This window comes from Falco naumanni, chromosome 4 (genome assembly GCF_017639655.2).
Source record: "Falco naumanni isolate bFalNau1 chromosome 4, bFalNau1.pat, whole genome shotgun sequence".
Taxonomy (NCBI): Eukaryota; Metazoa; Chordata; class Aves; order Falconiformes; family Falconidae; genus Falco; species Falco naumanni.
The window spans coordinates 70,257,076-70,279,063 of NC_054057.1; the positions used below are offsets into that span (position 1 = coordinate 70,257,076).

Genomic DNA, 21,988 nt, shown 5'->3' on the forward strand with positions numbered 1-21,988 from the left:
TAATGAGTACAGAACTCTTCTATTAACTAAGAGAAATAAAAAAATGCTATTTAGTTTCCCACAACAGAAGAGAGAAGGTAAGCAGGCCAGCTGCCAGTCACTGAACTGGGCCGATCTAGGAGTTCAGAAGTCCATTCTTGTTGATGCAGCTCTTGCAGTCTGCTAGTGCTGGTGCCAGGGAGGTGGGGGATGCAAGGTGAGTCGGGGGAAAGGGGGCCTGATGTGATATCAACCTGTGCCGCTCTAGGGCAGCATCTCTTTACTCAGCCATGTATGCGTTGATGCTGTCACTGTGCCTGCTGCCAGTGAGACCAGAATCAACAGCTGCCACAGAAACAAATCTTGTTCCCTCAGGGAGCCAGAATTTATGCTACCTTTATGGGATCATCTGAACCTACACGCTGATCCTAGAGTCCAGCTGCTGAAGGTGTTCGAGAACTCCATAGGGAATGGTGGGATTCCACATCCTGTAAGGGCAAATTCAGAAAGGAAAGAGATTTTGAGAAGTGTAATTTGCTTCACAGTTGTTTTGGTGTGTTTGGGATGTTTTTGTTTGTTTTTTTAAAAGCTGCCTTTTCCTTTTGAATATCATACTATAAAAGTATTTAAAGGTATGGAACAAATGAAAATATATTTTCATTTAGAAGCAGTTTCCCGCACAACCTGCCTGACTCTGGTTATAGGACACACTACAGCCCCGTCTCCATAACTGTTCTTTAGATCAGTCTCTCTTCCCCTGAATGTGTACTGGCAGCTTCAGTATATTTAACCTCTAACGGTGGCTGCTCATTGTTTAGCCTTCAAATACGCATCCTGCAGCCTAGAGTAGGTCAGGTACTCTGGGAGGGTAGAAGATTAGCAAAGAGAGGCTCAATATAAACTATGCTTTAAGCAGGACAAGCTTGCTTGCCTGGGACAATTGGGAATTAATGCAGCTAAAACCAGAGGCAATGTTTTTAACAATTCTATAACTGCTTTTGTATTTTAGTGATGTCTTTTTTGTTTGCTTCTTATAAACTTGAGAAATACAGAACACAGCTTGAGTTCTAACCCAATTTACAGAACAAAGATACAGCAAACAGCATATCAAGTGACTTACACCAAGTTTTTTATATGGGGACATTTTCGTAGGCTGTCAGTCAGCTGCTGGGCTCCAACACCAGTTATTTTGTTATACTGAACACTAAGAAAAAAAAAAGACTTTGTTAATCCACATCATTATATTATGAAGTGGTGTAATCAAATATTTCATTCAAAAATCAAACATACTATATGGGCTGATCTGCACATGGGGGAAGAAAGAAAAAAAACCAAAATAGACCCTTGATGCAAAAAACCAGCAATAAAATACTCAAAAGGTCAAACGGGAACTTCATTAAGTTAGCTCATCTGAGGAATTCCTTTTTCTATGTACCTGAGGTCCTTCTCCAACTCCCCGTGACCCTACTCTCCCATGTTAAAATAAATGTTTAGGTTTTTATGGTAAACTGGTTCCTTAATCCTTTCTAACCACTGGCTACCTGGCCTCTGCATAAGCAGATTTTCCCTGTGAAACTTCCCTGAAATTTTATTCCTCCATTTCTGTCTCCTCTATCTCTGAGCACATAAGATTTGGATTTTCAGTATCCAAGCAAGTGAGCTTTCCCAGGCCATCTGAACAGATTTCATACTCACTCTAGCACTCTTAAAGATGCCATCGCAGGAAGAACTTTTGCAAGATTTTCTGCTCCAAAATCACAAATGCTGTTATTGTATAAGCTGCAGAAAACCAGAGCGGTATACTTCAGTAATTTTTGACAGAGATAGAAAGGTATGTTGTATAAAACAACCGAACAGGATACAACTACTTACCTTAGTGTCTTTAATGAAGACAAGGAAGGCAAAGCGGTAGCTAGTTTCTCTGCACCCACATCTGTTATCTTATTCTGTGATAAGCTACAGTAAGTGAGATAGTTTGGTTAGCTGAGCGCATTTATTGTAACATATTACAATGTGAATAAAATAAATTTTGATGTCTTTTTTATGTAATTTGGACAGTCTGTTTAGGACAAATACAGAGGAAAAGATTACAGCCCTTGAAGGGAAATGAGGAATTACTGTAGGATTAACCTATTTCTTTAATGAATGTACAGATTAAGTGTGTCCATAGGTTCATTGGTCTTCCATGCCCATGGGTCAGTTGTGCTCATAATTGTTAACACACAGCCCCTTAAGGCTCTAGAGGTTTAATTTCTTTCTTTTCAAAATTTCCCAGAACTGTTAACCTTGCACTTACTTTAATGTTTCCAGTGATGTCAGGGTTGGAAAGACTTCAGATAGGCTCTTTGCTCCTTCATCTCCTATGCCATTTTCACTCAGAGCATCAAGACTGGGTGACAACAAAGAGAAAATCAGCTTCCCTCTTAATATAAATTTTTGTGGCTTATTCACCTCAGAGACCACTCTATCTTGAGAAGCTCCTTCTCTGCAGGAGCCTCAGCCAGCAAGAAGCATCACGCAATAATAAGCAGCTCTCTACTTCTCAAATTCACAGCCTAAGATTTTTTTTTAACTAGTTGAATGGAATGACCCATTTCTTTTAATATGCAACATTATTAAAGTGGTTATGAAATAACTGTGTTCCAGCAATGCTGAAGTGAGATTTCCTGTGCATACAGAAATACAGAACTGAAAATCCAGCAGACACTGTAAATCCCTGCCTAAACAGCTCCTTCTCCAGACAGGGAGTATTAGAAATTAAGTTTTACTTCATTCAGGTATCCAGACAGAAAGAGTTTTAGATAATCACAATTTTAGATACTGGATCCCCTTTTAATCTGACAGATAATGCTGGGATACATCGTACTCATTCCAATTTTAGACCTTCTTGTTTTCCAAAAATATCATGAAAATGCCAGATACAATACAGACAAATGGCCAATGGGCTGAGCCAGTAAGGCCGAAGGCCCTCTCAAAACCCTGTAATCTTCCCACAGAGATGACGGCAGAATATTGACTATTGTTGCCACAATTGTTTCTAGCCTAAAGAAGCTTAAAGTTCAGTGACAGCTGGTTTGTCATGGATAAAGAGAACAAATAGGAACTGGAGTTCTTAAAACTCTATTTCTAATACTGCTCCTGGCAAAGGAAGGGACAAAGATTGTCTGAAAATACTTGGCAGAACAAAACCAGATACTAGCCGAGTATGGCTATTTTGTGTCTTTTATACGAATCAAATCCACAAAGCTCAATCTCTTACAACTTCTACCAGAAGTTCAGGATGCTCATTGACACTGGAAGGTGCACTGGACCAGCACAAATACTGAAGTTAACCTCCAAATTTAACCCTGCTTCTGGTTCAGCAGGGAGCCTGTTCTTTCCTGGGGAAGACAGGACCATGAGTCTCTCAAACTCACAACGAGGGAGCCTGGGACTCTGGCGTGCTGTGGACCTTGAATGAAGAAATAAGTAATCTGCGGGCAGTGTTGGTCAGTGTCAGGGTGGGAAAGGGGAGCCCCAGCGGGGCTCTGTGCTAAACCTTTCCCACAAGCTTTTAACCGCTGAAGAACACACAGGGAAGTGACTGAATGGGTATTGAACGAACCACTAAGAAGCGTCTTAAGGAAGGATGAAGACTGCTAGCTTTTAGTCTGCTGCTATACTCTCTGAATGTTTTTGTTCAGTTTGTTCAGAGGAAGTAGTCTTGTTGGCAAATGTTTCTGTCCATGTGAGCTCTGCCATCATCAAGGGCTGCTGAGGAGCAACATTAGCAAAGTTAAACTTTAGCATTACTCACTCTAAATGCTGAAGCAATGGAAATGCTGCAAGAATTTTCACAAGTTTTAGGAATCCCTGAAGGCCACATACCGGACCCAGCCTGAAAGAAAATAAATATAGACATGCAGCAGTTTTTTCACATGCTCAGAAAGGGCAAAAGTTACAAATTTTTAAGTTCTTCCCCTGCAACCCCAAAATGCAAGCTAGTTTACATTCCTCAGAAGCCGCCATTCCCTACCATCTGCAGCAAGGATTTCTGCTTTGGAGCCTCCAGATAAGGACCCCACAAGGCTAAGATCAGACAGAGCAGAGCTGCTTGCACACAGGCAGTGGTACATGTATCTGCCACTTTTTTGTTACTCTCTGCAAGATTCACCTCACTTGGTTTAGATTCCTGTATTTCTGTTCTTTTTCTATTTTTTCTTCAGGATTTTAAGTATTATAATCCTTCTAACCAAGATGAAAAAAATACTATTTTTCCTCCAACTACTGGCAATTTAGAATAACAACTTAAGATCAATATTTTATTGCAGCTTAAAGCATAAATTGAACTTTAATATTTCAGCTCCAAGCATTTTTCCTTCAGATGCTAACCTCATATTTTGAGTTTCCTTGGTATCAGAACAAGTTCAGCCTAGTTAAAAGGATTGGAATTTTAACCAAAATTTTAAAATAAAGGGAAAGTAGGAGAGGAAATGAGAAAAGGAAGCAGCATAAAATCAAAAGTAAGGCCAAGCACAGCAATTCTAGGCTGGATCAGATGTGAAGAGCAGGAAACACGTGAAGACCTAATCAGAGTTCTCCATTGCACTGCTGTAATTTCTGCCCAAACTAATTCACATAAACAGGCAGGATGTTTAAAACAACAGAATAGACTTGGAGGCTGTTTACAGTTTGGGGGAAAAAAGAAACATCAGTAAACCTAATTTTTAAAGAGTTTCCAAACCAGTCTTCCTTCTTCCTAGAAAATGGTGGCAAATATTTTATTTGGGAAGCACTCTCTGACCTTATTCTCTCGTGGTCTAAGCTCTGATAGGACAGAAAATTGCATCAGAAGACTCAGAAAAGTTGAGCATTTCTGGGGAAAAAATATTTCCCAAGCAGTTGGATCACAATTGACACACTTTATACCCTGTGGCACAAGACCTACATCTGGTGATAAGGAACTAACTTGTAGTAAAATCAAACAACACCGATAGAACCATGTTGATCTATATCACTGCAAGAGCCAGAAACAATGTTTTTTGAGTTTGGGCCATAACTTAATAAATCTGTTGAGAAAAGCAAAATAGCAATAAATGAGGTTTACTTAATGCTTTACCAAAAACTAACGAGATATCAGTTCAATGACTGTAGCCAATAATTGAACCACAGACTGGTTTGGGTTGGAAGGGTCCTCAAAGATCACCCAGTTACAACCCCCCTGCCACGGGCAGGGACACCTCCCGCTAGAGCAGCCTGCTCCCAGCCCCATCCAGCCTGGCCATGACTCTTCTCAGTTTTAAATGTAATGATATACCAATCAACAGAGAGTTATATATCACTTACGCAAATTCTATTTTTTTGAGGTTTTTGATGGCAGGAATTCCACAGCTGCTGCAACCAGATGCATCTTGCACACTAAATAAATCACAGTAGAACCAGAGTACAATCATTATTTTAGCAAACAAAACAGTGCTTTAAAAATAGTTTCTTAGTAAACTTTTACAAGAAATAAAACCAAAACTTCTGCATTAACTGAGGAACCAGGAAATTTCAGAATAACTTCTGCTCCAACCTTTCTTGATTCAATTCATTTCAATCTGCTTATAGTCTTTCATAGTGCAGTCATTTTCTCTTTTGCCAATAAAACTTAAAAATACTTTCTTCTAAATCAAGTATTTACCATCAAACACAAAACTTACTTGTGTATATTTGTAATCAAAATATTCTGCTTGTGTTAAAATGGAACTCACCATTTTTATTTTAAAAAAACCCAACCAAAATACTTTATGTGTGCTTTTAATTGCAACCAACCCCCTGGCCACACCATAATCATGGGTGAAACACAGGGTTTATAGAGCACATAACACAGGCTTTTACTTCCTGAGCTAAAGGGCTGACTCAGGTCATTTGTGACCAGTGCAAAACAAGCCTTCATTTATGGCCCAGGTGCTGCAGGGGGGAAAAAAACAGTTAGCCCAAGTTATGTAACTGAAAACAACTAGAAGAAAGCATACTCAGAGATTATAAAGAAGTCTGAAGAAAAAAAGGACAGCTGGCTTTTTTATTGGCAGTTTTGATAAATATTCTGCACGGTGCTATCTTTGCTCCTCCCTGCCATGACAACCACCACACATCAGGGTAGGAGAACACTTTGAGATGATACAAGAGCTCGCACAGCCATAATTACTTCTCCTTTGGACAAGCAGAACATTCTATTCTCCAGCAGTGTCAGTGTACCCCCATTTTCTTAAATAGCTAGTATATTAAGAGGACCTTTGATCATAAATGAGCCTACCAATTGATCATCTTCTCCTGCATCTTTACAAGGTCTGAAAGATCACTGATGTCCTTCATCGTCTTTGCCTTAAAGGGATCAAGAATGAATTTCTCTGTTGATGCTCTCAGCAGTTCATAGTCTTTTGCCTGTTCTAAAGATTTCCAGAGCCTGACCGTATCACTGAGGGAGGCCCTGTGAAGTGACAAAACATGTGAAATCAACAGATACGACTGCTGCTGTTGTGTGAAAGTGTCATCTACACACACTCCTATGAATGACACTACTATCTACAAAGAATGACCAACCTGAAAGATGCCACATTCTTTAGGCCAACCAAGTCTTTTAGCCCTTGCATGTCAATGCTGCTGTTTTGCAAATCCAAGAAAAACTCCTTTCTTGACCTTTTTAAAATAGAGTGCAGTACATGGACATCAGGTGGTGCAAGAACTACACCCAGAAATGACAGGTCTGGCTTGAGCCTTAAGGCCACATGCTGCAAAAGATAATTGCTTTGTGTTTCATAAATACAATGCAAAAGTTCGAGTAACCTCTCTGGGCAGAGCTCATTTATCTGCAGCCTTCTAATATATTTCAACAGTGGTTTTTGCTTCTTGGTTGATAGTTTTACATCCTTATTTGAACGGGAGCAGAAGTAGGAGTCATCCTGGAGGAACAACAATCCAGCCAAAAATCGAGGCACTAAATCTAACCAGTTATAAGGTTTTTTCTTCTTGGATGCAAGAGACAGGTACTTTGTTAGACTTTTATCCTTGATGTCTTCTGCTAACATAAGGTGAAGTGCACCCAAGAAATTCTGAATGACAAAGTCAGAGAATGTGCTCCCAAATTCCTGTTCTCCACTATCTGAATGTCTGGGGAATGCAAAAGGCAGGAAAAATCCATATTTCAGAGCAAACTCTTTCACTTCCTTAGAAGGATGATCACTTTTCATGGCACTTTGGTGCTTTTCTCCGAGATACCAGGCTATACGGGCTAGTGTAGCAAGACTCTCTTGATTCTGTATGGCTGTAACATCTGTTTGCATAGGTATTATCTTTTGCTGAACAAATTTCAGGAAGACTGCAGTAAGAGTTGAAGGAAGGCTTTCGTTTCCCATTTCAAGTACTGTCTCACAGATAAAACAAACAAATCTACACATAACAGGGCTGTAACAATAACTGAACAGGTACTCACACTCTTTGATTAATTTCAGTGCATTATCACAGTAGGGTAATCCTTCAAAGTATTTGGATATGTACAACTCTCTCTGCTGAGGGGAAAATCCTACTATTTCAATAGCCTTATCCACTTTTGACACATACTGGTACACCTTGTCTTTTGGTCTTGCTGTAAGTAGTAAAGTGCAACCATTGAGTGTCTTCTTTTGTATAAGTCCTGAAAGCAGCTCCTTTATAGTGCACAAGTGTTTTTCAGGCTGACTGGCCAAGCAACGAGGAGAATTTTCATGATCATGCAAGCCTTCAAAACCATCAAAAACCAGAAGGACTTTAGCAGGATTTTGCAATATATACTCAAAGATCTCTTCATTTCCCTCCTGAGGTTTTACAAAAAATTCAAGAAGCAGATCCTTCAGGCTATATCGTTTCTCAGGAAAGCTTATTTGTTTGCAGTCAAACCAAAATACAAATTCAAACTGAGAAAACTCTCCATTGGACCAGTCCTGGCAGATCTTCTGAACAAGAATGCTTTTGCCCATTCCTGCTTTTCCCAGCACCACAATCACTTTAGTCTCTAAGTCTTTACCTCTGGGGATTTGAAATATTTGGCTTCTTTTAAGGACTGCCTTCTCCTTCCCTTGCAGACTGCAAGTTACTAGCTCCTTTTCCATGGCTTTTTCACTATTCTTCCCAGACTTGGTTTCAGTTTGGCTTTGAACAAGTGTCCCGTCAATAAACAGGTGATCAAGAGTTACTTCACGCTCCATGGCCACAGATTTGCACACATCTCGGAAATAATCCATAAGTGATGTACAGAAAGCTTCAACTGGCTCTAGAGAAATAAATAGCACAAGCAAACTGAAGAAAATACTCCACAGATTACAACATCACTTGATGGTGGTTTAAGTACGTAATCATACTCAATATACATTCAAAATACATCAGTCCCCATAAGGCATGTAGGTCTGGATTTATCCCATGCAACTGCATGTACTCAAATTAGGAGTGCAGGCACAACAGACTTTCAGACATAGGAAATGAATAATTTTGGAGACCTATGCATATGATAAAATCAGCTAAATATACTGACCTTCTAAGTAGGTACTACAGCTAGATATCTAAAGGTAGACAAGTTTAACAACTTAAAAACAGGAATTGTGCTTCGACGCTCAGAACAGCTTCAAAAATTGCTGAATGACAATTCCTACACATAGTTTTTCTATTTGCAAAGAAACACAGAAAAATTAGCCAAAAAATACTGGAAGTTTTAAGTTCAAGAGATCTAAACTCACTTGGTCTTTTGAAAGGTTCTTCAGAAGGAATTATGGGAATCTGGACTTCTTTGAACATTTGTAAACCTGGAGAAACAGAACAATATACTTGAGGAAGATACCTAGGTACTAGTCTATTCAGTTTCATTAATTTTAACAATAAGACTAATGCAAATTTTGAAGTTAACTGCAACATATATTATGTATCATCCAGAGAAAGATATTTTGTTTATTTTACAAGGGAAGGGGGAAAAAAGTATCCTCACACAAATACAATTCAGCTGACAAACTGTTGCAGGCAGTATGACGCCATACAAGATGACAGCTGTTCCGGCAGTTGTATGAAGCAGAAGACCTGTCATAACAAGCTGACATCCACTGTTCTTTTCAAATGTCAGTGTTCTGCATAAATTCACATTCACACATAGGACTTCTTTATGTCATCAAAACCAATAGATTCCTTTTGTTTTTCTACACCTTGTAACCAAGCATTAAAGATGAAAGTCACAGAGAAGTGACTGTCAGCAACAGAATTTACCCATTACTCTTCCCGAGAAAGGACTGCCGTTATCCAATTTTCTTTCTTTTTGCTTGTTTGTTTTCAAACCTACTGCAGACTTTTGCACTTGGTCAGATGAGCAGTGTCTGCCACACACAAAGAAATTGGGGGAATTTTTCAAAGAAAGCATATTTTCTACAGACTAGTAATGACAAAGTATCAGTTTTAGAAAAACTTTTGTTAAGAAAAGCTTTGCAGATGCAGGACAGAATTTAAATTGACAGAGACTATAACAAACCCAACCCCATCAACAGTCTTGTGGTAACCACACTCAACAGAGATGCAGAAAAAAAACATAAAACAAAACAGGTTAATCTCCCTCGATTTGTACGAATGTATTTATTGCCACAATATTTGGTTTATCTTGATGTAGGATGTGGTTTAAAAAAAAAAAATACAGATCTTACATTTTCAGAGATCTGGAAATCAATTCCAACCCTGCATGCCAGTGAAAGATGGAATGGTTAGAGCAGGGAAGCACCCACAGACTTCTAATAAGCAGGTCTTTTCTCCAGTGAAAGAATACATTTGATATAGAGACAGTTCTCCTTGTAGAAGAAAAATCAACTTAAGATATTAATTCAAGAGGGGGCATGCCCGTCTTCAGGCAAGTGTCTGGTTTTGGTTTACTACTTATTTTATTAAATAAAAACAACAGAATGGAAACCGAAGAAAAGCTGTAATGAGACATTTAGATAGGAAGCAGCATTGGTCAAATCAGATACTAATAATTCTTAAAAAAGGAAAAGAGACTCACTTGGTAGCTTATGTGCTAATTTTTCTGCTGCATTTGGAATTCTGAGGTTTGTGACATACCCATGTTATGCTGCTGTAAACCAGCTGGAATTATTAGTATTGTGTATTCAGATAAACAGCATACATAATTTACAAATACTTTCCCAAACCAAGGAGTGTTTGCCTAGTAATCCCCACTTTAAAGCCTTGCTCTTTCGGGTGTTAGCCACCGGAGGGGAGCAAGCCACCCGCGCTGGGCGGCTAGCGACTGCGCACACCGGGCAACTGGGCCATCACCCTCCCTGAGCACTGAACCCAAACTCCCTGTTTCACAGCTCTGAGGGCTGGGAGAGAAGTGGCTGGGGAAAGTTTGCTACCACAGGTGGGACTGTTGTATGTTGGTCAAGGCTCTGATTTCTTTATAAATCTTTCTGTATTTTGGGCTTCTGTATTGTTTAGTTAAGTTGTCACCATTTTGGTTTTGGGGCTCCCATGTGAGCTGACTGCAGTCAGCATTTAAGATACTCAGGCCATGCCAGTACCAGCACAGCTTCCACTTCTGATGATGCTCCAGCACACTGGGTTTTTGTATTGTTTCAACTAGACAAGATGACTTCTTCCAGAATCTGGACTTCATAGCAAACGATGGATTGGCTGCTAAGATATGGCTGAACCTGTAGCTCTACAACCCCTTATCTGTTCTTTATTTTGGACTAGACTAAGCAGCCAGTAATCAACACAAAGAAGGAAATGCTATTTATTTTTATTTTCTTCAGTAAGGTCAATATGGGTAGAGCCTGGAGGGGAGAATTAGCTTTGGGTAGAAGCAACGTGCTCCCTCTCCCAATCCAAAGTACTATATATATAAAAGTTCGTTTTCTACTTACCACATAAACTGACTGGAAAACTTGGGGGTATCAACGTTTCTGTGTAAGAAGTCAGCACTGGCAAGAAACAAATGATAGTGTTCAGCCTATCATAGCTATCAGTAACTGAAATGAGGGAACTTAGTACTTTGTTGACAGCATAGATTTTCCAGTACTTGCTGCCTATTTATGTGGATAAAAGTGCCTATTTATGTGGATATTGCTCTTACCTGGATATAATATAACATCTGATGTGCCATTTCCAAGAAGAAAGTTAAGTATCTGCTGAGGAGGATCTGCAAAGCCTCTATTCTCTTGGCTCCCCTTCACGCCGACGGGTAGACACTCCGGAATCAAAGGTGCTGAAGATTCTGAAATAAGTGCAGGATAATTACCCTTCTGCTTTTAAAGGCTCCTGGTTTCTAAAAGTTTCTAAGAAAGAAAAAGCTTTCTAGAAGCGATTTATCCTTTCCAGCAGCTTCTGGGCAAATATTCCCAGTGTAGAGTTTATAAACCAGAATTCACAGGATCACAGCAGGTCCATTGAATCCATTAAACAAAAACTCTCAAAAGGTATGATGGATGTGAAGTGCAAGGGATTACCCAGTTTGCAGTGGCCACCAGTTTTTGATAGTCTAAAGAGAAATCCTATTAACATAAGGAAAGTGCTTGAGGCACAGTCTGTAAATGTATCAACCAGAGATCCAGAAGAGAGAAAATATGTTAATATTATGTATCTGAATTAATTGTACCATCTTTCGCCCTACGTCTTTCCCACATAATCACACCTCCTGCAGCTTATACAAGCAGCTACCAAGCATCCTCCCTCTGAACCCACACTGGGGAATATTTTTGATGATGCAGTGCTTGCAATTTAATCAGCCATAGCTCTGATTTTCTGTAGGTGTGACAGAATGTCTTCTGCTACTTTGTGCTGTTTCAGCTAGCATCAGATACTTCAAGATTTCTAATTTAACCACTCCTTCTTGGTTTCTTTCCAGCATAGTTTAGTAGTGAATGGTGTTGAATTGTGTCTTTGTCATTAGCCCTTGCCCATGTAGCATGTCTGCTATGCAACGTGATCAAGGCAAGGTGGCTACACAGCCCATCACTTGGATTAATTGGATTAGCACTTAGTTTTTATGAACAAAATTCCAGCCTAGATTTTGCTCTACTATTTCAAATGTAATTATTCCACAATCCTTTACAAAACTCTGGATGAAAAAGAAATTGGAACTAAACCAAATTTATTAATGAAAATTCTGTGATTTCCTAGTCTTTAAACAAGTAATTAATTATTAAGATTAACGTATAATAAAGAACTCTGTTCTCTTATTTATTAACCTGCACTTCACCAATTAAAGACTCATTCTATTTCTTTAGGGGCAATGAACTTTTAATTTCCCTTGAATATGTTTCATTCTTTCAGTGAGTGCCACACTTTTAACTCTTCGATTGAAAGAGCTGCCATACTTGGTTTTCCTCCCATTGTTCATGGTCAATGTCCAGATTTATAAGAGAGTTTTCCACTTGTATAGATCAGCCTGTGTGTAGATACACACTCACAGCTGTACTGTACATACCAGGAATGTCAGAACTTCTTTCCAACGCATTGGTAGCAGGAACAGAAAAGGATGTGTGCTGGTTAGTGAGTGAGGTGGAGCCAGCTGGATGGCTGTCGAGAGGCATAGGTAAGAAACTGCCATTCCCTGCAGACACTGCAGGGACTTCCACTTGAAAAAAAGCAAAATAGGAGAAAGTTATTTCATTGTTAGAAGGGCCAAAGAAGAGGTCTCAATAGATATCATAAATCACTTGATTCTGATCAGTTGCTTTTTGATTTTCCAAAAACAAGAACAATTCACAATAGCTTTATGAAATTTGCTCAGGTCTCAAAACTGAAAATGTATTATGATATTCTGTAGTAGATGGCTTTTTTTCCAGTAGTTCACTCTCTTCATTTTCTTTTTCTTCATCTTTCCTGGTCTTTCTACAAACTTTCAGATGTGTTTAGATGTAAGTGACCTTACACATGGATGACAGACAGATAAGACATAACAAGGTCTTACATTGGCTGTACTAAGTTTCCCAAGCACAGTTTATTGCGTTAATACTGCACAAGATGAGAGAGGCCTAACTGCAATAAATTGAGTACCATGACTCTACTTAGACACTACAGTGCTTGTAAGGATAACAAGTATTTTTTAAGAGGCTTTCCTGAAGAACAGTCACAAACACCTGACTTTTAAAAGATGCAACTTACCTGCAGCACTTGTTTTTTTTCCAAGAAGAGGACAAATGGGGAGAGAGACTCCTGTGCATTGTATAATTTCATTTGCTTATTGAAAGTTTCTTACAAAACAAGGAAAATGCACTTGCTTATTTTGAACTAGTTGGCTAGTTTCCTTGATTTTGCCCCACTCTCGTTCTCAGAGTTGCTTTTGCTTTTATTTCTCCCTCCTGTCTAGCAACAACAATTAAGTCTCTATTTTGTCACTTTCTGTGGTCTAATGTTTTATCAGGAGCTACAAACCTGTGTGTTTTGTGCCACTATAGTGTACACTGTCATCTGGAAGGAAAGCCTTTTAGGGTGGGATGTGTTTACATTGTTTATCAGGAACTGATGCATTAGTTTGTTATAGGAACCTTTCATTCTTACTGTATAAAAACAGACTTTACAAAGTGTTTTTCAGCTTTTGTGTAAACCAACATGTGAAATTCCCATGTAATTTCCTATCCAAAGATTGTTGCATTGCTACAGTCAGATAAAATCAGGTATGTCATAGCTAGCCACAAACAGTTTGTCAAATCTAAAGTTTCATTTCATTCAATTCCTTTGAAAGAATCTCATCTTTGGCTTACCACTCTGAACTTTAGTACACATTATCCTCTTTACTGTAGGTAGTCTTCACTTCTGAAGAATTGATGCATTTATCTTTGCAGGATCATACTGTGACACTCTTTTTATAACAGGTTAAATAAATTCCTGATTTTTTCACGTAGCTCATCTTTCTGTCAATTAGATTTTTTGTACCCAGTACTTATACTGCCTTATGTATATATTCCTTCCCTCAGCACCTTCACTAGGTCAAGTAAGGTAGAGAGATTGATAATATTCTGAGAATTTTCCAGAAAAGGATTTCTGAGCACTTTCCAGACTCAGGCAGAACTACACCTGGGTCACATTATCCATCAGAAACAAAAGGTATACACAATAAAAATTACAAAATTTAGAACTGACCCAATTCTCCACTCTTTTGCTTTCTTCTCTCAGATGGATTTAGAAGAGTTCAACTGTGCCTCTTGCTGATGCTAAGGAAGTAATTTTTCTATCAGCCAGCAGGAACTTGCTTTTCAAGCATGAGGATCCAGCTGTTCCTAGGCTACCACGTAGCTGGTCCTAAGATACACAGATTAATAGCTACTGATAAGAGGGCATGGATTTGTTGCATCATGAATTAGAGGTGTATAAGGAGGCAATTTTACAATGATTTGTACTCCACTAGAAGTAGAAACATGAAAGTGCATGACAACACTAGATCATCAAATCTATGACAGCAAACTTTCCCTACAAGGCAGAGTTTGCAACATGAGGCAATGTGTACTCAATGATCTTTTCCTATTCAGCCAATAACTTACCCATTTTCTTGTATTTGGGTTGTGAAGCATCAGAGCAACTCTCTGAAGAGCTTAAGAATGCTGAAAGAAAGATGATAGTAAGTGACAAATATTGAATTAGTTTGGTAATTTTAAGTTTCCACCACGGAAATTTATTTTAACTTTTTAAAGTACAAGGGGGCGTTATCAGTTTCAGTTCAGCTATTTCAGAACTGTACAGGTCCAGTGTATAAAACATGAATGAGAAAAGCCTCACGTTATTTCACTCTGACTGTGAAGTTTCAATCAGGCAGCAGATTTTTGTGCCAGTAATCAAAGATTTTTGCTGCTGTTCTTGCTATTAAAGTGGGAATTGTTCAGCTAATGCTTGTTGAGGTATAGATATGCTGAAAACAAAGTTAATGCTGTCACATGGATGGATTAATAAAAGGAAGAAACACACCATGCTTAATGACATGTTATAGGATAACAAGTTCTGCAGATTGTAAGGAATGTGTCTGGGGGAGCTGTTTTCACTTCCAGCCCTCAACAGGATGAGCAAAGTCAGAGGAAAAACATCTGGTTGTCTAAGTGAAGAACTACATGAGAGATGCATTGAAGCTGTGGTAAAACCAAAGTACTATAATGCAAATTTAGAATTCAGACACCACAGCCTTTCAGACCCTCACTGTTTTTCACTTACAACGTTTGTGACATTTCTGCATCTTTGTGTCAGGAAACCTCTCAGTGTTTTCAGCAGCCATTTCATCCAAAATAAGGTTCCCTGCTAGAAATATGAAATATTGCCAAATGTCAACCTTTTTTATCCTAGAAAAATTATTGAAAAAGATAAAAGCAAGAGAAACATGCCAACAGGCAGAAAAAAATGAAATATGCTCCAAATAAAAGATAAAAAACAAATCATGCAATAAAACACATATCCAGATCAATGTGATTTAGAAAGCTCACAGAGCTCTGAATGCAGATTCTGTCACCCTGTGTTAGTTTCTGAACTGCTAAATATTAATCTACTGCCATAAATTCAGTGGCTAATAAAACATAAATACTTCTCAATTCTCTAATGATGAGCGAAGGATAAAACATCACAGTCTGTATCACAGTGTGATCTCAGTACTAGTAAAGTTACTTACTCATTATATGTACAAAAAGCATTAGATCTTTTAAGAGACACAGTAAAGGGTTCTAAACAGATTTTATGTTTTGTGTTGGAAGAACTGTGAAGCTATCATCCATACCATTCTTCTACTGGCAAATACTTAAGTAGTAATACTGTGTCTCATTTCCTCTAAAACCAATATAAATGTTGCCATTAGGTAAACACACACACACACAGATTCTAAACACACTAGGGAGCAGCAAAAAGCATTTAAAAAGTCATGTGAGCTTTCTGTAGCCAGGTTTGTCCTAGGGAAGGACTGACCTTTGGTAAGTTACTCCAAATTACTTTGCTCAAATATAAAAATGGATATACAGATATACTGTGAATCTTTCCAATTCTACAGATTTCCCAACAGCCACACTATATATATAATCTGAAATAGTAATCAGCTACATTTGGGCCATTACCAAAACAATGATTTTGTACCAAAAGCCAAGCAATTATCTCTGGTCAAGCACTGAATGAAGGAAACATTTACTACATGTATATTACACCATTGCTGCATTGATCAGGGAGAGAAGTAAAATCTGACATGCTTCCTTATGCACTCTGTGCATCCTGGACAGAAATATGTCTGCATGAACTGCAGTTATACACGTGTTAAGTCCTCTGGGTGGGTCAGGTTTAATGAACATACATATATCATCTGTTTTTTGCTCAGAATAAGTCTGATGTTAATTGAGGGCATATACTGCACTAGACAGTTAAGCTGTGCATAAATTATGGCCATAGTGACATGATCAGCAACTTGCTCAGAGATAAAACTGCCATCTTTGAGAAAGGCCTGTAAAAATACAGAAACCCCTCAAATTTTGCCAAGAAAATCCTGGAAGACACTTCCCAGGGGGAAAGATGATGATACTGGATGTATAGAAACCTTACTAGCGTTCAGATTGTGGGGATTAAGTGCAATGCAGATGTTAGCCAGGACAACGTCATGGAGAAAATTAATCTTTGCCACATAAATCTTACCAAAAGTGTCTTCCACCTGCTTCTCCTGCTGATCTTTGAGCACATATTCTGCTAATTCAGCTAGCAAGAAGGAAAAAAAGAAGGAACACATTAATGACAGTAAATTTCACAGTAAAACTCTTGTAAGCTTACCCTCATCAACAGAATTCTGCAGTATAACTGAAGAGCTAAAATAAGTTTTTATTCTCAATTGTTGTTCAGGAAATAAAGAATACGAGAAAGGAGAAGTTGAGACAGGAAGTATTAAGCAGAAGGAGCCATTAATAGAGAGATTTTTCCCCAACAACCACAAGCTACTGTTCATCTGTCACCCCACAATGCACAGGTTCAGCTACCTTGACTAGATCCACCACTGCATGAGGGACAGGCCACTTAACTATATGCCACTCCTTTAGACTGAAAGTAGGATTTGTAAGAAATAATTATAGCAAATGTTTTGAAAATAATGATTACAAAAACCCAAACAAACTGCTTTCATACCTATTCTAGCATAAGCTTCTATGGTGTTGGAACAGATATACAGTTCATCCCCATTTTCACCATTTTCCATCGTATAAAGGAAATCCATATTATTGAACTGATCACAGTTGCTGGCATCAGCTTCAGGATCTAGAATTAAAGAGGAGTACACATTGGCTCAATGAATACCATAACCAAGGAGTAAAGAAAAACAGGTAGCAGGAGATACAGAAAAGGCAGATTTGTTACTTCAACATAAGGCTTTAGCTCTTCGTTGTATGTTGGCTAAGTAGGAAAAGAATTGAACTCTGAGTAATTTATCACTCAGAAATCAACACTTTTCTTTTTCTGAACTCTGAGACTAAACCCTGAGACTAGTAAATAAAACAGTTCCAGAATCTGTTCTATGACACCAAGGCCTACACTCACAGCCCAGACTCATCCATACTATCAAACCTTCTTATTCTTCAGGATATGGCAGTACCATCCACATTCCCTGTTCAGAATGATGTTAGGTCCATGGTAACCTCTGAACTGCAGCTACAAATTGCCTGTGAAGCTGCTAGCTGGCCAAGGCCAAAAACATGTCAAAGACCATGCTAACATCTTAACAGAAGAGATGTCCACCTTCCAATAACTGGCACCATGTCCTGATAATGTTCAGTTTATCTACATCATCTTAGACTTTGCTAAGGCTCAAGCATATTCAGATCACTGAAACATCCCTGATGTAACAAAAGTCAGTCCTTGATCCCTAAATTCATCCTACTTTCAGTCACTAGGCAAGTGAGGCCATGGATGTGAAGAAACACTCCTGCAGGTGTTATTAACAGGCAGAAGTTGAGAGCACAAAGCTCAATCTGGGAAATAATTAGTCACAAAGATGAATCCAGATTCTGGTGCTCAGTTCTTCACTGATTTGCCCATGTACCTGCTGACACTGGTCACTCATGGAAGCAACAAGGATTGTGTTGGTCCTTTAGGATCTCAGAAGGAAGGCTAGTTTGTTTGCAGACTGGCTTCATCACAAACTCATCTAACAGTTTCTCTTTTCCAAAGCTTTTGGCTTCAGACTACAAAAGTATTGACAGTTACATGTAACCAGCTTACAACAGGAACATTTGCAAATAAACTACTTACAGGAATGATGAACCAAAGACATTATTCTCACACCTTGATGAGTCACAAGTATAGTATGTTGTGTTAGACTTACTGAGCAGGAAGCTGTAAATATGTACAGTTTTCAAAACACGATAGTTTCTGGAAGCAATCATTATTTTATATACAGATACAAAGTCATCATATTGTAGGACCAAGTGTTTCTTGAATTTAGCCCAGCCGCCATGATAAACTGACTGTAATTGAGAGGAAATAGTAATAACTTATAGCATGATGATTAAAATAATCAAGCATTTTTTAGTGTTTTACTAACCTGCAGAGAAGTCACCTTCTTCATTTCCAGATGACTTAGGATCAAAGAGAGTATACAGATGCAATGGGTCGATATCACTGTGCAGTAAATCAAGATAGCTGTTTTCAGGCAGAAATGCTGAATCCATGATTTGTCTCTTGCTGTCTGAAATCAAATTGTGAAATAGTTAGCTATGACAAACCCCTAGTTTTGTCAGCCAAAACTACAAGTCCTGGCCTGTGGCTTTCTGTTGAAAAGACATTGAGGTACCATGGTACATGGAACTGCTATGGCTTACCAAGTCTTGCGTTATTACCCTGAGTTACGGAAACTTACAGATTCCGATACAGCTTCCAGTGAGACTTACCTACTTTTTACTCCAGTCAGGGGAGTGGGATACTGCAGTCTGACCACCTGGACCAAGAGTGTCAAGTACTAAGTCACAACTCCTGTATCTTTATCAGGATATAAATGATGCAAGCACAGACCCAGCAGGTATTGGGGAAATGAGAAAACTGCAGTGAAGAGGATGGAAGAACCACCTCATTCTTTACGATAAGGACAATTTCTTTTCAGGGGAAGCAGCTTCTGGCTGGGATGCTACACGCAGTTCCTAAGCCCTAGAGGTGGCACTAGCAGACAGCACAGCACAGCAAGGAAGAGTGAAAGGTAGGACAAGTATTTTATATAATGATTTCCCAAACTGTATGGTTGATTGTGACAGAATGGCATGGTCACATTGAGATTTAGTTTCTGGTAACAGACATTCATTGACATTTTGGAATCTATCTCAAATATTTTTTAATCATTTTTCTTTCCCGCTCAGAACTCATGCATGCACCTACTCATGAGTTGTAAGTTGCTACAGCCTTTCAGGGTGCCATACAGTACGAATCTGACTGACCTAAGGTTCTCCCTGCTCTAGTCCCCCATGCTTATTTGAGAACTGCTTAGACTGCTGCAGCTACATTTCTTGAAAAAGTTTATCTCTTCCTCCACCTTATGTTAAATCCCTTCTATTTCCTTCTAGTGAAGCAGACACCAACATAAGCTCAAACATTCCTCCTGGATATTCCATAGGTAGTGGAATAACAGTACTTGTTTGTTATTCATCATCTTTATTAAACTATTTCAAAACCAGATATTGGATCCTCAGTGTTTACAGATTGCTGATATGGATGCCACCTGGGCTGGTGATCCAAGTAATTTACTCCACCATAATACTGAGATGCCAGCATGATATCAACAAACAGCAACACTTCCAGACCATATCCTGTCAGAATAGGTGTCCACACACCACAACCATGAAAAAAAAAATCTGCTTGGCTGAATTCCATATTTTGGAATGAAGGACAGCTGTAATACAGCTCTCATATGTTCTGCCTTTAGCAGAATGCCACTGATGTCCCTGGTTGCACATGTCTACTTTCCTGAGGCGTGCAAATGTGTAGCAGCCTGCTGCACCACGAGGTCTACCTGCAACATGAAAACAGAAATACAGCTAACACTGCAGCTCTGATGAAAGAAGGCAGAGCAGACCTAGTCACACACTAACACATGCTGCTTTGTTATCAACTAATCTTCATTCCTCTTACCCCTCTACAGAGCTGTCCCTCTGAACAGCTTGGAAATGGACCTCTCTGCATTCTGCTGCAGAAGACACCAGAATCTAAAACCAGACCTTAGAAGAGCGAGTGGACACAGTGAGGTCCCATGAGTAGGAAAAACCTACATCCAGGCAGGTAGTTCTTTTTCATGTTGTGTGGCCTCATAACGTTGTCTAGGTAACAAAAACATCTATATCATTGCCCGCCATGCTATAAATGGAAGGCAGAAGTTGACAAACCTGCGTAAGAAGCATGAATGAAGTTATAAATTTAACCAATTTTTTGGTTTGTGGCAACATTTTTCTTTGCCCCTTGCTTTGTTGAATTTTTGTAAATTCCTTTTGTAAATTGTCCTTTTGTAAAACCTAAACAGATTTGGGCCTTTCAGAATGCCAGGTTGCTGGACTTTGTAACACTGCTGAAGCATTACCGCTGAGTCAATACAAATTTGGGGTTAAAGACAAAGAAGTAATTGGGCAGAAGCCATAAAGGCAATGCAAGACAGACAAATGATTAGCAAACTGCTTGATTACAGCAGAAAAAAAAAGGTCAAGTCCTAGGGAAAGAGACTGAGCAGGCTTACTTAATCTTCATGAAAATAACAGGCTTTAATTAAATCACAGTCATAAGAGCTTTTGTTATTTTAAACCTCTCATTCAATACCATTTCCCTGTGGATAAATACACAAGTAATGCAAAATGTTTACATGGCTACAATGGTGAGGAAGTCAGGAAGCAATCAAGAGAAAGTCTTGCCAGTGTCAAGGCCAGCTAGAGAGCTGAAAATTAAAGTGTAACAGGTGTTGTAACCCAGGAGCACAGGAGCGAGAGACACATAGTTGTCTACCCTGGGAAGAAAGAAGACTGCCGCTCTTTCAAGAATGAAAAGCTTGATTACTTGTCCTTTTTCTTTCACTGGTCTGAATGTCCCTCAGCCTATCCACATTTTTCTTCGTTACTTTGGTTTTGACACAAATCTACACATAGCTGGCTTTCTATTGACTACACTGGATTTAGGATTCTGTGGTTTCTTTCTGTAGCTGAACCAACATATTCTTAATAGCAGGCGTGCTTTGCTGCATTAAAATCATGGTGCCACCATGGAAAGCACTCTGTCCAAAGGTGCGGGAAAAAAGAAATGAGTTTTGGAAAGGGGAAAATTTCTACACTAAGAGCCAAAGGCAAGGAGACTTACACCTCAGGGCCAGCAAGTGTTTTGCTGTGAAGCACACAAAATGAGACCAGATGTTACTAAGCTTGTTTACAACAGCAATTCCTTTCCCAGGGCTTCTGCTTCCTTCTCACAGCATTCCAGCAGGTCCCTGTCTGAGACCAAGGATGAATAAGCTCTATATTGGTCAGCTTTTTCTCCATTTCACACATGATTTTGACTTAGTTTACTGATAACACATTCCCTTTGGTGTCCCATACAGTGCTGCCAAAATGGGTGACACATTTTCACATCAGAGCACTAAAAAATTTTCTAATAATGTCTGCGTTAGTGTTGTGAACACTAGAGCCAGCTCTCAGCAGGAGGAAGGCAGACACCTCACAGACCTGCAAGACTAAGGGCTGTAGTCCCCAGGGATGCCCGTGCTCTCTTTGCAGCAGGCCTCCATGCACGAAGTGCATGTGCCAGGCAGGGGGGAAGGCAGGACATACTTCCGAATGTATTTCATGCCATTCAAAAAGTCCAATCCTTTGTTGTTGATGATAGTTTAGACAGTTTTTTTCTTTAAATCTTTAAATAACACTTTCTTTCTTTCTCAGCCTATACACTCTGGCTGCATCACTATATTCAGCAGACCTGTGTTCCCTTTGTATTACCTCTGCGATGATTCAGTGCGCATCTGCTACAGCAAGGCTTCTACTTGGGATGCATTTGTTTTAGTGCTGTATTCTGCATATATAGCACA

The 21,988-nt window shown here is 39.1% G+C and overlaps 1 protein-coding gene across 2 annotated transcripts in view; it reads right to left on the reverse strand.

Moving 5' to 3' along the window:
* The window catches only part of CIITA (class II major histocompatibility complex transactivator), a 28,178-nt gene continuing 6,190 nt past the window's right edge, over positions 1-21,988 (reverse strand). For both annotated transcript variants that reach the window (XM_040592253.1, XM_040592254.1), the window contains exons 2-19: positions 18,488-18,631; positions 17,077-17,205; positions 16,597-16,656; positions 15,148-15,231; positions 14,487-14,546; positions 12,431-12,580; positions 11,078-11,218; positions 10,869-10,925; positions 8,709-8,774; positions 6,544-8,248; positions 6,257-6,430; positions 5,305-5,376; positions 3,776-3,856; positions 2,276-2,368; positions 1,852-1,935; positions 1,675-1,758; positions 1,100-1,183; positions 1-467 (exon numbers count right to left, since the gene is read on the reverse strand). In XM_040592253.1, coding sequence (XP_040448187.1) covers positions 395-467; positions 1,100-1,183; positions 1,675-1,758; positions 1,852-1,935; positions 2,276-2,368; positions 3,776-3,856; positions 5,305-5,376; positions 6,257-6,430; positions 6,544-8,248; positions 8,709-8,774; positions 10,869-10,925; positions 11,078-11,218; positions 12,431-12,580; positions 14,487-14,546; positions 15,148-15,231; positions 16,597-16,656; positions 17,077-17,205; positions 18,488-18,631 — 3,341 coding nt within the window. In that variant the 3' untranslated portion in view covers positions 1-394. The remainder of the gene's footprint in view (positions 468-1,099; positions 1,184-1,674; positions 1,759-1,851; positions 1,936-2,275; positions 2,369-3,775; positions 3,857-5,304; positions 5,377-6,256; positions 6,431-6,543; positions 8,249-8,708; positions 8,775-10,868; positions 10,926-11,077; positions 11,219-12,430; positions 12,581-14,486; positions 14,547-15,147; positions 15,232-16,596; positions 16,657-17,076; positions 17,206-18,487; positions 18,632-21,988) is intronic.